General features: G+C 48.7%; 1 protein-coding gene across 5 annotated transcripts; it reads right to left on the bottom strand.

Annotated features, from left to right (window-relative positions):
- Nucleotides 1–329: 329 nt before the first annotated feature.
- Arv1 (ARV1 fatty acid homeostasis modulator) lies at nucleotides 330–16,159 on the bottom strand. 5 transcript variants are annotated; one of them, XM_075977666.1, is made up of 6 exons: nucleotides 15,986–16,159; nucleotides 13,337–13,456; nucleotides 11,070–11,223; nucleotides 7,470–7,694; nucleotides 6,550–6,694; nucleotides 330–467 (listed from the first exon to the last, which is right to left on the bottom strand). In XM_075977666.1, the coding sequence occupies exons 1-5, from the start codon at nucleotides 16,142–16,144 to the stop codon at nucleotides 6,552–6,554; spliced, it is 801 nt and encodes a 266-aa protein (XP_075833781.1). In that variant the 5' UTR covers nucleotides 16,145–16,159; the 3' UTR covers nucleotides 330–467; nucleotides 6,550–6,551. The 5 variants fall into 5 exon arrangements, with proteins under 5 accessions (XP_075833781.1, XP_075833779.1, XP_075833783.1 ...); XM_075977664.1 differs by lacking the exon at nucleotides 330–467 and adding an exon at nucleotides 4,549–4,897; XM_075977665.1 differs by lacking the exon at nucleotides 330–467 and adding an exon at nucleotides 5,876–5,989.
- Nucleotides 16,160–16,296: the final 137 nt, after the last annotated feature.

Here is a 16,296-nt window from a genome sequence, read left to right as displayed (position 1 = left end):
AGGGCACCAGCCACAAAGCAAAGGATTACACAAAAGTCCACCTTGGCAAACCGACAAGCTTGTTGATGTTACTCACTGGCCTGCCTGATCCCCAGACAGCTACATCATCACAAAGTCCCTCTCCAGGATGGTCGGTGAGCTTCCCGTAGCTGTGCAGAGGACGGTCCTCTTTCCCCACGCCGTCCCAGCAGCTAACTCTCACAGTCCACCCTCTCACCTTCAAGACCAGACCAGGAGACCAGACGTGACAGCTGTTCCATCAAGATGACAGTGGCTGTTGTGCTTGGAGGACCTTGTGCTGGTTACTTTGTCAACACAAGCTTGAGTCATCTGGGAAGAGGGACTGTCAATCAGGGAATGTTCTCCATCAGACTGGCCTGTAGGCATTATCTGGAATGTTTCCTAATTGATGATTGGCGTGGGAGGGCCCAGCCTACTGTGAGCGGTGCTACCCTGGGCAGGTGGTCCTGAATAGGAAGGTAGTTGATTAAGTCAGAGGGGTCAAGCCAGTAAGCGGCCTTCTTCTACAGTCTTGTGCTTGCCCCTGATGATGAACTAGTAAGTGTAAGAAGAAATAAACCCTTTCCTCTCCCAAGATGTTTTTGGTCAGGGTTTTACCATAGCAACAGAAAGTCAACCAAGACAAGCTGCATTTAGTTACACAACAACCCACGCATTAGCCTGTCTATGCTGAGGGACTATTAGAGGAAGACAAGTGTCCCTGCTCAGCGTCTCTGCTGGCAATAGTCAAAGCGAAGGGGGGTGTGTCTGTGAGTGCCACCAGCCTGTGACAGTGGTTCAGACAGGACGAGAAGTTGAAAGCAGAAAATTTAGTCACCTGTGAGGCTAAGTCCTGCTTAGCTATGAGATAGAGCCCAGGTCGGCTACTCTCAGTCCTGACTGCATTAAGGTCATGTGGAGAGCGTTGGGAAGACCTTCAGAAGCAGTGCCCCACCCCAAATCTGGGTCTTAGATACTGGGGGGTCCAAGCCCGCTAGCAGATGGGAGTCATAGATCAGGAAAGGAGCGTTCCACCACGAGCCTCTCTACTGTAAACCGTCAGGTAACCACCTTCATCCCTCAAAAGTTACCTACAGCTGCCTTTTAAAAACTCACAACACAATCAAAATGCTTTTTACTGCCTTTTCTTTTTTCTTAAGTGGGTTGACAAGTCAGGACAAAGTCAGGGCAGAAAAAAATGAAACCAGGCTTTGGAGAATGGCCACACTGGGGAAGACAAGGCATATGTCTGCTTTGGGATGCATAAGGCAGTTCTCACCTTGGTTCCACTCAAAGGAGAGCAAGAGAGACAGAGAGAGAGAGAACTACAGAGCAGACGCTCTGCCTGGTTCCTGCCACCTGCGTCCTGGGAAGTGCAGGGAGCCGCTGCAGTGGAATCCTCTTCATCTGTTTTCTTGTTTGGGATTTCGAGCAAGGTCTCACTGTCGCCCAGGGTGGCCTGAGACTCCAGGCACTCCTCCTGCCTCAGCTGTCTAAATGTGGAGACTTTAAGACTTGTATCTGTCTGCCCCTTGGTCAGAATGGAATACACTCTGAACGCTGGCCTCAAGGCTCACTGGCTGAGGTAGCAGAGCTTCGTGCATTGCCCTCACACACCCAGAGGAGAGCCCTGCTCGCCTTGGCAGTGAGCAGCGATGCCCTGGTGGATGGGCACAGCATTCACCTGGGGTTTTGCAGCAGGTGGAAAACTCTTCCCAAAGTCGTCTGAAGGTAGAACCTCTCAGGAGTTTGGCTCTGAAGCACGTCTGGAGAGGCCTTGAGAGAACTGATCAGTAACCTTGAAATGGAATCACCTTGTATTACCTAGGTGGGTCAAGAGGGACACGGGACTGGATGGAGACTAGAGTGATGCTGGCCAGTTATAAGCCAGGGAGGATGCAGTCTCTACAGCAGGGTGTTCCCCTTAGCACCTCCAGAGGGCGCACAGCTCAGGTAAGGACACATAGAAACTCATGAAACTGCCTGCCTGCATTCCTTATGCAAGAAGAATGAGCATGTCCTAAGTCTCCTAGCTGCAGGTACCTGGTAGATTCCTGGGCACCTCCATGTTCTCTGATAGCTCATCACCAGAGAGCCAACATTACTCAACCCAACACTGGGCTTAACACTGTCCTCGCTTTCCACACTGAAAACACTTCATCTACTCTCGAGAGCCAACGAAATCAACAGGTTTCTTGTGGTCATTAGGAATTAAGCCATTAAAACTGCCTGCCACAACCCAGAAGGACATGCAGGCACTTATTAAATGGGAGTAAGCAGGTTGGGTCCATTTCACGCCCCAGGTTCTGGCTTCTGTGTTCTTTGTTGATGCTTCAGAAGCCAGTATTTAGCTTGAAGCTAGAAATACTTTACTTCACAGGATTTTCTTACTCGTAGTGAAGGCTGTGGGTAGGCACGGGCAGACTGGTGCAGCTGTCAAGGGTCCCAGCAACATGTTCACTTCCTTTCATCACTGCCTCCCTCAGAGACACTCAAGCTGCAACCTGGACTAGTCACCCGAGTCCTCTACCAATCAAAACTTCTTCTCGTCTCCCTTCCCAGCACTATATTTGAGGAATGGTAAATTGTTCTTTCTTACCAATACACCCCCCCCCCCCAGACCGCCACTAGGTGACTGATAGGTCCGTCAGACCAAGAACAATGGGCACTTGATCTTGTCGTTGCTCTGGTGTGACCCTATGCACGCCCATTAGCCATTTTGTGGTTTCAACATCTTTAAGCTTTCTGACTAATGCAGCCTTACAAATATCTAAACATATCCTTTTTTGGGCTCCCGTGTACAATGCTATCTCCAGACACTGGTAATGAAGAGCACCTGTCTCATGGCTGCACCCTCTGCAGTGCTCTTATGAGCAGTGTGGTCTCTCGGCATTGAAAACAAGAGCTGGTTGGGGGCTCTGCCGCAGCTTAAGCTTTCCCCCTGAGACAGGGTCATTCTATGTGGCCCAGGCTTACTTCAAACTTTCCGTCCTGCTTCAGCCTCCAGAGTGCTGGGATTGAGGGCGCACAACACCTGGCCTCAGCCTGTTTATCACTGTAGTCACGAGGCAGATCTTCCAGGAGGGCACATGCCCCCCGTGTGTTAACACCTTGCAGAAGAAGCTGGTTTTCTCCTTTCAGCACGTGGGTCTTGAGATTCTAACTCAGATGGCCAGGCTCTGCGGCAGGTCCTTTATCCTCTGAGCCAACTCACCAAATGTTTGAATAAACCATGTGCAAGCCCCTGTGCCCAACCCAGGTCTGGAAACACAAAAACCAAAACCAACCACACAAAGAGAAGGTTGGAGCAAAATGAAGCTCACAACTGTAGTCTAGAGAGAGGCATGCATTCTTACTAAGACCCTGCAACATATTTGTCTTTCAAGGTTTTCATTAAAAATGCTGGGGATGTTAGCTGACCGCATAGACATGGTTTGGGTGTAGGGAAAGCCCCTCTCACACGCCACTCCACTGGTAGCTGACTGGTCTCAGCATTTTTTGTTCTTAAGTAACGGGACAATACTGAGCAGACTGCTCTGACCCCTTTGGTTGGCCATAAGCCAAGCGTCTAGCACTAAGCTACATCCCAGTCTTTTCTATTCTGAGGCAGGGTCTTGCTAAGCTGCTTGAACTGACCCTGACCTCACTGTGGCATCCAAACTGGCCTGGAACTTACTCTCTTGCCTCAGCCTGGAGTAGAGGGGATTATACTGTGTACCATCACACTGGCTCTAATTCCTTGTTTTAAGCTGAGCACCACTCGCTGAGCTGTGGTGGCGCACGCCTTTAATCCCAGCACTTGGGAGGCAGAGGCAGGGGGATCTCTGTGAGTTCAAGACCAGCCTGGTCTACAAGAGCCAGTTCCAGGACAGGCTCCAAAGCTACAGAGAAACCCTGTTTTGAAAAAAAAAAGTTGAGTACCACTCTTAGTGCTCAGAAGACGAGGCAGGGGAATATGCTGAGTTCGGGCATTTGAAGACTGGTATGGAGACAGGGTAGATAGATGGGGCGGGGCTACTGCTGCAGCCATTTCCAGCAGCAGCATCTGGGATATGACTTCTCTAGATTGTACTGTTCAGGGATTTTCTGATTTTGATGGTTGGAATGAGACCAAAATTCCCACAATCCCATACATCTATTTTGGTTTTCTGAGATGTTTCTCTGCCTCCCAAGTGCTGGGATTAAAGTTGTGTGCCACCACGCAGTAGGCCCATATATTTGGTTGGACCATTTGTGAAGAATTCAGAGGGGTGGCCTTGTTGGAGAAGGGTGTGTCACTGGGGGTGGACTTTGAGGTTTCCAAGACTCCTGTGATTCCCAGTGCTCAGTGTGCCTCTTGCTTGTGGATCAAGATGTAAGCTCTCAGCTGTTCCTTCCCTCCGCCATCATGGCCTCTAAGCCCCTGAAACCATAAGCTGGATTAAACACTTCCTTTTATAATGTACCCGAGTCATGGTGTTCTATCACAGCAGTAAAGAAATAATTAAGATACTTGGTTATTTCTGGCTCAGGCAATTCAAAAGACAACTGTAGTTACTGAATCAGAAATGCATAAAAAATTGATTTATTCTGAAAGACTACTTAAGAGAAAAGTGCTCCCATCAGAAAAACACAAAATACGATTTTTAAGACAGCAATGTAATACTTAGATTTAAGGACACAAACATGTCAAAGGAATCGAGCTGTGACCTTTCCTTACTGGAAACCACGGGGCCTGCCCGTGTGTCACTGCAGGGCTCTTAGCCTGGAGTCTAGGTGGCTCAGATCTTCCTGGGGGTGTCTGGGTTTGTTCAGGAATCCCCAGTCTTGACTTCACTCCACTAACCGAAAGTGGCGACCTTGTTTCTCCCGTGCCTTCTCCTTTGAGGTAGCTGTCCCGCCAGAGTGAAGAGTAAAGCTGTGGACAACAGAGAACGACTCTGAAGGGCCTGTTCTGGTCACCAAACAAGACCCGCTTCCAGGGCTGCTGGGAGCCCAAAGCAGGGCTCTCCCAGCGTAATTTCAAGGAGACGCAGAGCGAACAAAGTCCACGCTGACACAGCAGGCCGCTGCTCTGCAGTGGGCTCTAAAGGTTCATGAGCTGACTCTCCTGTCTGTAAACTACAGCAGACAACCAGATGCACAAAAGCACCGAGGAAACAGCCCTGGGTGGCCGAGGGTAAAACAGGGAAGGCAGCTGTGAGATGCCAACTGGACAGAGGCCCAGGATCGAGTGTGGAGAGGCGTCCCTCCTCAGGGGTGAACAGGGCATTCTGCAGAAGGGTAAACCAGTAGCAGCTGGAGTGTGGACACATGGGATGGACGCACCAAGTGTCAGGCAGCAGGCAGGGCCCAGCACTGGTCAGAGCAGAGGGATCTAGGGCTAGAATTCCAGTACCAGCAGGGAAGCAGGTCTGAGAAGCAGACCATGAGGGACACAGATACAGTGGCTCCTGTAAAGTCTAGGCCTGTGGACCCAGGGCGTGGAAAGGGGAGGTAAGGAAAGCTGCAGCTTAGGCAGAATGTCCAGAAAAGAGCTATATACACACGTACACGGAGAGAGGACAGGTCCAGCAGCAACACCTCCAAGACCCAGAAGGAAGGGAGATGAACTGGCTCAAAGCACAGCAGGAGGCAGGGGTTGTGAGGGTCTGAGAGCTCCACATGCAAGGTGACTTGGACCGAAGCAGGAATGGGCAGGAGTGCGGCCTCCCTTCCCTGCCATGGGTTCTGCATGAAAAGCTGAAGGAACCTATAGCTACTGCACTCTCAACACAGGGAGGCGGTGTGGCTGAGAAGTGGGGAGGGTTCGGGTCCTTAGACTGGATAGTTCTTAGAGGCCACTGGGTCCTGCTGAGATCACATGGCCAGCAGAGACCACCCATTCAAGAATCTTGAACCTTGTGTAGACACAGGGCCAGGAGGCAGGGTAGAAGGCAGGAAACGTATTTCGAGGGTCTGGCAGAGAACCACTCAGCGGCTTCCTTCAGGGTTTGTGTGTGGTTGAAAGCTGCAGGACAGTCAGAAGTAGAGGGAATCTGGAGGGGAAGAGACTGGGAGACAGGAGTTAAGGGACAGAAGGAGAGGAGCAGCTAGACAAGGCAGCAGCCAGCTATCACTGGATGGATAGAGTCAAGAGAAGAACACAGGCACAGCCATCCAGTGCTGGAGAAAGAGCCTGGAGCAGAGGGATGTGAGGGAAGAGGCCATAGGCAGTACCAGCTCAGCCACACTACTCTGCTATCTAGCGGAAAAGGACCATGTCTGACAGGATTTTCGTGGGATGCTGACCTCCAGGCATGACACTGCCGTGTCCTCAACTCCCAGCAGCTATGCATGTGAGATAGGCCTATACTCAGGCATGGGAGAGGTTCATAAGGCCCCATCCCTTGCCAGGATGCACCAGCAGACTTTCCTGGGTGGTACAGATGCCTAGGAAATTGTCGTGTTCCTATCAGTGATCCCGATTCCTGGAATTAGACTTGGGTGGAACCATTTCTTCGGTTTGTTGACGGTGCCTCCTGTGGAGTAAGTAGCTATGTTAACTAAGAGACCAGCTGTTTGCAGTACCTTCAGAAGTCCTGAGGCTTGTAGACTGCACAGTCGCTCCCCACATCCCACTCCATCCTCTGGAAGAAGCAGACCATGGCGCTCTCCAGCAACAAGCCACTCAGCACGGCCAGCAGGGACAGCCTGCGGCTGGTGTTCAGAGTCACTAGGAAACAAAGGCAGCGAGGTGTCCTAGGAACTCCCGAGACACGACAGCAGGGCCTATGTGCTGCAAGGTGCTGAGCTGAGGAACCCGCCCTGCCCTACAGGTCCTGAAACGAAGTCTCTGCTTCTAACACCAGTGCCAAGCTCTTCTCAAGCAGAGGCAGAAGCCCATGAAATAAGAGAATAAAGGTGTGGCGGTGCCTGCCTGTAATCCCAGCACTTAGAAGGTTCATACAGGTGGACTGCACTGAGTTTAAGGGCAGCCGGGTCTACACAGGGAGACTGTCTCAAAACAACCACCACCATCCAACTTGAAGGTCTGAAGAAACTGACAGAAAGGAAGCCCCATTTGCAGCGCCACAGAGCGGGAAGAGCAGCACTGAGACTGCAGTTCCCAGCAGTGCTTTTCAGTGCCTAAAAGGGAAGACTCTGGCAGGCGGGGGCTGTCTTTGCATGGGAGGCAGGCACCCGACATTTTCTCTTGGCCAGACATCTGCTCAGTCTGGTAACTGTGCGCAGGCACATTCTCCTCACAGCCCCTTAAAGCCACTCAAGTGGAGGTAACAAAAGGCTGATGCCTGGCCCACGGGAGGGACGGTGTGCATGAATGTGCTCTGAACGTGTAGTACCATAAGGCTGAACTGGATGACACAAGTGTCTGCTGTGTGTCCTCAGGACAACATGGGTCTGTGGAGAGCTCATGTTCTGAAACTCTGACGCCCCGGGGCCAGGACCTCAGCTAGAAGCTGACACGTCTAATGAAAGGGCACACTCACCTCTGATGGCCTGGAAATTGGATGTCAGGACAAACACTTTGATGAGCTTGAGGCACAGGGGTGTGTAGTCGTGCTCCCAGATGACGGCCGGGATGAGCAGGAGCTTCCCATAGCTGGACAGCAGCAGAGCTTTCAGGAGCAGGACGAGGCTGGGCTTCTTCTCCGCTGTCGTGGGTTGCTCTACCCACAGGAATGCAAAAATGCCAGCAAAAAAGGCAGCTTGTTCTGTGGAGCAAATGAGGGAAACAGAGATGTCCCACCCATTCTAACCCCTGGAAAACAAAGAAACCCTATTTCCAACTCAGCAGATGTCCTAAGAAACACCTTCATAATATCATTTTCCTACACACGCACACACACAAGCACACAAGCACACATGCACACACAGACACACACAGGCTTTGTGTCCGTCCGTCCCCCCACCCCCAGGTCTCAAAACTTCTGACCTTACTGCATCTCTAAGTTCTGGGATCAGCCGGGCGGTGGTGGCGCACACCTTTAATCCCAGCACTCAGGAGGCAGAGCCGGGCAGTGGTGGCGCACACCTTTAATCCCAGCACTCAGGAGGCAGAGCCGGGCGGTGGTGGCGCACACCTTTAATTTCAGCACTCAGGAGGCAGAGGCAGACGGATCTCTGTGAGTTAGAGGCCAGCCTGGTCTACAGAGCGAGTTCCAGGACATCCAGGACTATACAGAGAAACCCTCTCTCAAAAAACCAAACAAGGGGGTTGGAGAGATGGCTCAGCGTTTAAGAACATTGCCTGCTCTTCCAAAGGTCCTGAGTTCAATTCCCAGCAACCACATGGTGGCTCACAACCATCTGTAATGAGGTCTGGTGCCCTCTTCTGGCCTTCAGGGATACACACAGACAGAATATTGTATACATAATAAATAAATAAATATTAACAAAAATACCCAAAACAACAAACAAAAATAAAACAGTTCTGGGATCCAGATGTGAGCCAGCAGTCCTGAGAAGGCTTCCCTTTAAAGCCTGGAATCATGTTGTGTTTTACTCTTGGGTTGGTGAAATGCTTGAGCTTTCTTTTCTAAGGTTTATTTTACTTTTAATTATCTGTGCATGTCTATGTGTGGGTATATATATACACACACACATATGAGTGCCAGTGTCTATGGAGGCCACAAGAGGGTATTTGGTCCCCTGAAGTTGGGTTACAGGTAGCTGTGAGACACCCTGTATGGGTGCTGGAAACCAAACTCCGGTCCTCTGCCAGACCTGCACAAGCTCTGAGCCACCGAGCTCTCTCTCCAGTCCCCTCAAGTATTTTTTCAGTATTACTATCTCTAAGATGTACATGGTAATAAATCCTGTATATTTCAAGTTTTAATTTAACAGACAGTAAACATTCACATTAAGTTTTCGTTTTTTTTGAAGACAGGGTTTCTCTGTGAAACATTCCTGGCTATCCTGAAACTCGCTCCAGGTTGGCCCCAAACTCATAGAGATCCACCTGCCTCTGCCTCACGGCGTGCTCCACCACTGCCCAGCTTTCACATTAATTTTTATTTTTTTAAATATTTATTTATTATGTATACAATATTCTGTCTGTGTGTATGCCTGCGGGCCAGAAGAGGGCACCAGACCCCATTACAGATGGTTGTGAGCCACCAAGTGGTTGCTGGGAATTGAACTCAGGACCTTTGGAAGAGCAGGCAATGCTCTTAACCTCTGAGCCATCTCTCCAGCCCCTCACATTAATTTTTAAAGTTGCAATGGAATCCAAATTATATCTTAATTACAGACCAAATATGTATTATGATTATTAAAACAGTCATAAATCCAAGTAAAGAAACCACAACCCACCCTGGCTTCTAACCCGCAAAGGAGAGAACATCAGTGTTTTGTGTTTTCCACTGATGCCCTCCAGTCCACTACATGCACACAGAATAGTTCTTACATAAGGCAGCAATGCTGGACAGTGAGTGAGTGACCCCAGTCTAACCGAGGCACGTGCTCAGGCTGGACTGTACGCCCATCTGTATGCAATCCTTCATTTAGCTATCAGACAAATGTCTACCGAGAAGTCATGACAGGCCAAACACTCACTGGGTTTAATGTAAGTAGGCAAAGGCAAATCAGTAAGAAGTTAATAATAACCACAGCACTTGTGTTCGATGAGATAGTGCGCAGAGCGCAGCACAGTAGTAAATAGGGCTATCAGGAAGACGTGTTATCAGGACAAGTGTCACCAAGATGAGATTGAAGCGAAGACCTCAGAGATATGAGGAAGTCAGACATGGGGACATCATGGACGCGCTGGAGGCTCGTGTGCCAAAAGCAGCTGGGTTAGAGTGGGCTGGAGTGGTGGCAGAAGGTGCAGTGAGATCCACGGGAGGAAGGGGCTGGTCCGACTGTGAAGACTGCCAGTATACAGAAAGCAGGGAACTACAGAAAGCAGGGAAGAGCTACATATGTAGGCCCTAGGCTTATCAGAAAGGGAACATTTTGTATGAAGAGACCTTGCAGTATAGCAACAGGTCTGAGCCATTTATTCTAACTTGTAGAAAGTCCCAGCCGGATCTTAAGGCAATGGGAAACAGGTGTAGAACTACTCTGAAGGTAGAATAAATGAGGCTTTCAACGACTAAACAGAGCTCCAAAGAAAGGTTTCAGGCTGGACCCCAAGGCCTTTGATCTTGACAACCTGCAGTGGGAGGCTGTGGGCAGAGGCAGAGTAAGACCAGGCTTAGAGATGGCAACTTACTAGCTGTCCAGCAGGGCTGGTAAGAAGCAGGCAGACACAGGGTCCAGAGGTCAGGAGAAAGGTCTAGGTCAGACGTGGACACCTGGGAGTTCTGAGCAGATCCATGAGATGCAAGGGAGGGCAGGGATGATGGCAGATAGAGAGGGCAAAAGAGGGCAGATGGTCTAGAATAAGATGTGGAAGGTACCACACTCAGAGTCTTCCTGAAACAGTGCCTTGTAATCAGCTGAAGGGCTATTTTGAATTTATTTTTAAGATGGAGTCTTACTGTGTTGCCCAGATTGGCCTCAAAGCGTCTGGGTTCCAGCAACTCTTCTGCCTTAGCCCCTAGAGTAGCTGGGAGCACAGGTGCCTGCCACAGCCTGGCCTAAGCCAGAGGCCTCTGAGGCAGAGAAGGATGAAAACTAAAATGTTGTCACAGACAGGAACTCAGTGCAATTTGGACCTTGGCAAGAAAGCCAGGATTTCAATTTCAGTGAGAGACGCTTCCCACACAACGTTAAGTTTGGGGGTTGTTCGATTCCTTGGCTACAGTCCCACGAGCAGCAAACTTACTGCCAGACATCCGCATGAAGCAGTCAGCCTAATGCACTGGGAAACAGCAGGCAGTTGTTAATGTGTCCTCAGTGAGAGGACCTGACGCACTCTTCAAGAACTTAAAAACGGTGTAGAGTATTTTACAAAATGTCCTAGTCTGATCAGCACACTGTTATTATCTCGCTACCAAATTTTTAAGACAAAGCAAGCAGGTGATTCCGATTCCCCGAGGAGGTTAGTCAGAGCTGAAGATGTGGTCTCCAGTCCTGCACTAACTGTCTTACCGCGTGTCTTAGCTTCACTCAGAGCAGTGAGCTGCTGGTTAGCACTCGCTTACCGAAAGAAGCAATCACAAACATCCTGTAGAAATCCCACTCCTTGGCATAGCGGATCAAGTCGTCGGGGGCTGTGCTCTGGCTTGAGTCTTGCAGCTGCCACCACCTCAGGTATGCTTCACAAAGCAAACAAAACATGCAGAGTTTCCCATGGATCTGACAGTCAAAGACAGTGTCCTCGGGTCAGGTAAAGCATTCGGCTGACTGCACGCCGACAGGCACACTGCAGGTAAGCAGCTGGAGGGCTTATTCTCCTTTCTGAGATGAGTCTTGCTGTGTAGCCAAGGCTGGTCTGACACTTCAGAGAGCCCTCCTGCCTCAGCCTTCTGAGTACTAAGACTGTACATGTGTGCACGTTCACTTAGTAGTCGTACCAAGAATGCCCCATGTGGATTTTCCAGTTTTGTTTATGTTGCATTTGTTTAACTCTGTGAGGCTGTGTTACTGTGCCTGGTTAATTGCATTAGTTACGTGTCAGTTCTTAACTAGCAGTGTCTATTGGAACCTCACAAGGAATTCCAAACTTGACCATCAGAGGACCCAGTCTGGGGTCAGCTTTTTAGGAGTAAGTTGTGGATAGGTGTATTTTGCAGAATTCCTGGGGAGACCCTATGTGCATTCCTATAGGGATTACTGCTTTTAACAGTCAGCTCTCATCCGCACACAGCCAAATACAACATATACATGGCTGACACCGGTGGAAAAGTCACAAGAGAATCAATCTAATCGAAAGCTTTTTTTGTTTGTTTGTTTTTCCAAGGCAAGTTTCTCTGTGTAGTCCTGGCTTTCCTGAAACTCGCTGTGTAGACCAGAATGGCCTTGAATCCACCTGCCTCTGTCTTGAGTGTTGGAATTAAAGGTGTGCATCACCATGCCCAGCTAATCTAAAGATTTGAGAACACCACATAAACTATTAGTCTGAACAGGAATTAAAAAAAAAACAAACCAAAAAACAAAAGACAAACACACACACACACAAAACAAAGCCTTTGGGCTGAATGAGTATTAGGCCAATGAAAGAGAAAAATACATATGGTAGAAATGGGCTGGAACCTCTTAAGATACTAAAATTTTTACTGAATTGGAAAACACTATGTGGTAAGAATGGGCCTTTCTCAATCTGATGATCTTTCCTGCAAACTGAGCTTTCTCCAGTAAGTTACCATGGGTACGAGAAAGCACGTGGGAACCTGAGCTGAACAAGTCCTAGGGCCTGAGGCTCCTCAGCTGGCACACAGGTCCTCTGGTTGCACTCTAGAAGCATCTGGGAAGGGGTGTAGGCCATCCACAAAGATGTTGGGGAGTGTTACTTCAAGATGTGTTACTTTTGTTTATGTTGCATTTGTTTAACTCTGTGAGGCTGTGTTACTGTGCCTGTCTACAACACCTGATGGGCTAATAAGGAGCTGATTGGCCAATAGCGAGGTAGGAGAGAGGAAAAGGAGGGGCTAGCAAGCAAAGAGGATAAATATGAGAAATTTGGGAGAAAAGGATCTGGCAACTAGAGAGGAAGGAGAAGGAATTCAGAGGCCAGCCACCCAGCTACAGTCAGACATGAAGTAAGAAGACAAGAAAAGGTATATAGGAATAGAGAAAGAAAAAAGACCTAAGGCCTAAGAGAGATGGAATAATTTAAGTTAAGAAAAGCTGGCAAGAAAGAAGCCAAGCTAAGGCCGGGCATTCATAACTAAGAATAAGACTCCATGTGTGATATATCTGGGAGCTGGGTGGTGGGCCCCCAAAAAAGTCAAAAGACTAAAGAGCCAAAAGAGAAAAACATCACACAACACAAAGACGCTGAGCTGGCCTGTGGAGGTCTCCTGCACCCCACCCATGAATTTTCAGTGTGTAAGCAAGCTTGAAAATCAACACTCTGGTCACTTTAAAGGCCTTGTTTGAGTTGGAGAGATGGCTCAGTGGTTAAGAGCACTGACTGCTCTGCCAGAGGTCCTGAGTTCAGTTCCCAGCACCCACAAGGGGGCTCCCAGCCATCTGTAGTGGGGTCTAACGCACTCTTCAGGCCTGCAGGCATACATGCAGCTAGAGCACTCATAAATATTTTTTTTTAAAGACCCTGATTATTTGAGGGACAGACTACTGTGCTGTCTACTTCTGCTCAAACTTAGTGATGTCACATTAAGCAAATAAGAACATATGGCCAATTAAATTTGAATTTTAGATTCACAGCAAATAATCTGTCTTAAGTATATTCCATGCAATAATTGGGATAGACTGAATGCTAATAAAAATTTAAACTACTACAACTTACATTTATTTTAGTGTTGAAAAGAATATGCCTATAGGCCTGAGCTTTGCACAAAATGGCATTAATCAAGATAATAACAGGATCATACTCAATGTATTTGTCTACTGGCTTCTGGCAAGATTTCTGAAAAAAAAAAAACCAAAGTAATATCAGAGCAAATAAATTAATACATTCTGAAATTTTAAAGGACTTAAAGTCTATTTCCGACTTCCCCAATGACAAGTGTATAAGCATCTATTTAAAATGCTCAGTTTAAAAATGCTCACCCATGTAAGAAGTGGCTTCACGATGACAAAATATTAGCTTTTAGCTAAAATAGTAATATTTTAAATTTATATTCAAGAATCCCAAAAGAAAGCCAGGTGTGGTAACACACAGTTGTAACCCCAGCATTAAGGACACAGAGGCAGGAGGAGTCTGAGTTTGAGGTCAGCATGCAGTGACTAGGGAGATCCTGCCTCAAGACCAAAACAAAACAGAAAATAACATCAGAAAAGAATTTGATTTAAAGACCCACGGCAGGCACAAAGTATTTCAGAAGATTCTTTCAATTCCACTTTTGGTTTGTATGATTTTGTAAAAAGCAAATTACTAACACACTGGCTGACAGGCTGTGGTCTAGACCGTGGCTCAGGATTTGGAGGAAGGTGTTCAACAAAGTTCCTATCTCTAGCTTCTGAGCCACAGATGGATCAAGATCAGGGTACAATGTCCGTGACCTAAAGTCTGGAATTTTCTTCAATGAGATCAAGAACCTGGGACACACACACACACACACACACACTTTCTCTCTCTCCTACCACAGAGACAGTGAAGAGTGCTGTGCTATGCATGAACTCGGGTTGTACAGCCTGGGTCTATGTCACACTAATCAAGACTCCCTCAGCTTCCAAAGAGGACATTCTGAAAGGCTGACAAGGTAAGAGAGAAACTGAAATAATAATAACAGGCACACAAATATACCAGGATCACCTTTTAGTTACATCAAAACCTAGAAGGAAAGCCAAGTGCATTGGAGGGCTGTCACCCTGTACTTCAACACAATAAAACAGATTCTCCACTTAACTCACGCCATTGTAAGAAATAACATGTTTTCCCAGGTACAGGGTCAAACAGTAGTTGTGCTACTCCCTCAAATGTGAATCTATCTGTCAAAATGGAGGCACAAAGGTTCATATTTTTTCAGATTACCTGAGCAAAGACTGAGTTAAAGATTAACCACAAACTCAGGACAAAAGCTCTTTCCCAGATCCCCCTTCCTTTGCCTGGAAGATCTCCTCTCCTCACATGAGGCTCAAGCCCAGAGATGCAACATTATTGTTTAAAAAAAACTGTTAAGGTGGTAAGTCCCTTTCTAGATCCCACTTTCAGAAAGCACCCCAAACTTAGATTAGGAGTCAGATTATTTTTGGAAGCAGGAGGGGAAAGCCGGCATCAGGACACACAGCTCCTAATCCTTCGGTATCCTGTGTTAGGCTCATGCCCATGCAGTGATGTTAGAAAATCACAAGAGCGCTCTCTCTCCGTCTCAGAGCTTCATGGGCCCCAAGAATTAATTACCTGGCCTCACTATTCTCTCCCCTCAGGGTTAGAAGAGGAAGAAAGCAAGCCACCATGCCATCTGAAGGATGCTGGTGACCTGAAACCAAAGAGGTTACTTATAGTACCAGGTGATATGCTGTGTGCTGTCTAGCCTCCTTCCACAGCACCCCACAGATAGGAACCTCGCTTCAGTCAGCTGATCTAGATCACTGCGACTGCTTGCCATCCCCTCAGCGCCCCCTCTACTCTTTCCTCTGGCCTTCGGTTTGAACAGAAGGAGGAAACACCACACACACACACACACCCCCCAGAACAACTATCTGGAAGTTTACTACTTTTAGTAAAAACCAGAAAAACTTGAGGTAGGGTCTCTAAGCCAGACTGTCCTCAAAATCATGTGAAGGGGACAGGAGAAATGGCCCAGTGGTTAGGAATGCTTGTGCTGTTCTGGCAGGGACCTTCGGTTCAGCTACCAACAGACACACACACACACCCGCAAACAGCTTTGAACTTCAGGTCCTTCTGTCTCCACCTCCCAAATGCAGGGATTACAGGTGTGCACGCCCATGCCTCATAGGTTCATGTAGTGGAGCTGGAATCTAAGATTTCACGCACTTGGGCCAAGCAAGCACCCTACCAACCGAGCAACATCCCTGGCGGTAGGGAATGCTTTCTATTTTGGTTAAATTGTTCCATTCGGTACATTTACTATTTCATTGACAAGTACCCTGAGAAGACACAGGAGAAATCTCTAGAGCACCAGCCCTGAAACACTGTTTCCACCTCCTCAGGCTCAACATGAGAATGACACGCTACCCGCTACAGGGCCTACTTCCCTAGGGAATCACATCTCTCTCCATTCATTCGTTTCAGACAGGGTCTCTCAGGGTAACCCAGGCTGGCGTCGAGTTCGCGATCTACCTCCTGCCAGGCATGCGAGCGGAATGCTGGAGTCACAAAAATGCGTTAGCACTCCCGGGGGTCATAAGTCTAGCTAACGTCCTCGTGAACCCCCTGCTTTCTCTTTCCCACCATCATACGCGCCTCGCCCCCAACGCCCGGGCGTTAGGGTTCGCCTCCCTGGCCGCGCCCCGCCCCCGGCGCGCTCACGCAGATGGTTATCTTGAGTACGCCGTGGCTGTAGTCCCGGTACAGCTCCCGGGCCTCCCGGTTGCACTCGATACAACGGTACAGGCAAGGGGAAGCAACCGTCGCTGTGCCCTCGGTGCCCTTCCCGGACCGCGTCCCTCTACGCCCGCCCGTCCCCATGCCTTCAATACAGCCTCTACTTCCGGGCTTTGGCGGAAGTCACCTTCACTAGACCTGGAAAGGCGCGCGCAGGGCTTCCTGGGACTTGTAGTGCGGATGCTGGCTGCGTGCTTGAGGCTGAGAGGACGCGGACTACGACTCCCGGGGGGTAC

The sequence above is a fragment of the Microtus pennsylvanicus genome, chromosome 6 (assembly GCF_037038515.1).
Source record: "Microtus pennsylvanicus isolate mMicPen1 chromosome 6, mMicPen1.hap1, whole genome shotgun sequence".
NCBI lineage: Eukaryota > Metazoa > Chordata > Mammalia > Rodentia > Cricetidae > Microtus > Microtus pennsylvanicus.
Note: the sequence above shows the minus strand (reverse complement) of the source record. Positions and strands in the feature narration are given on the sequence as shown.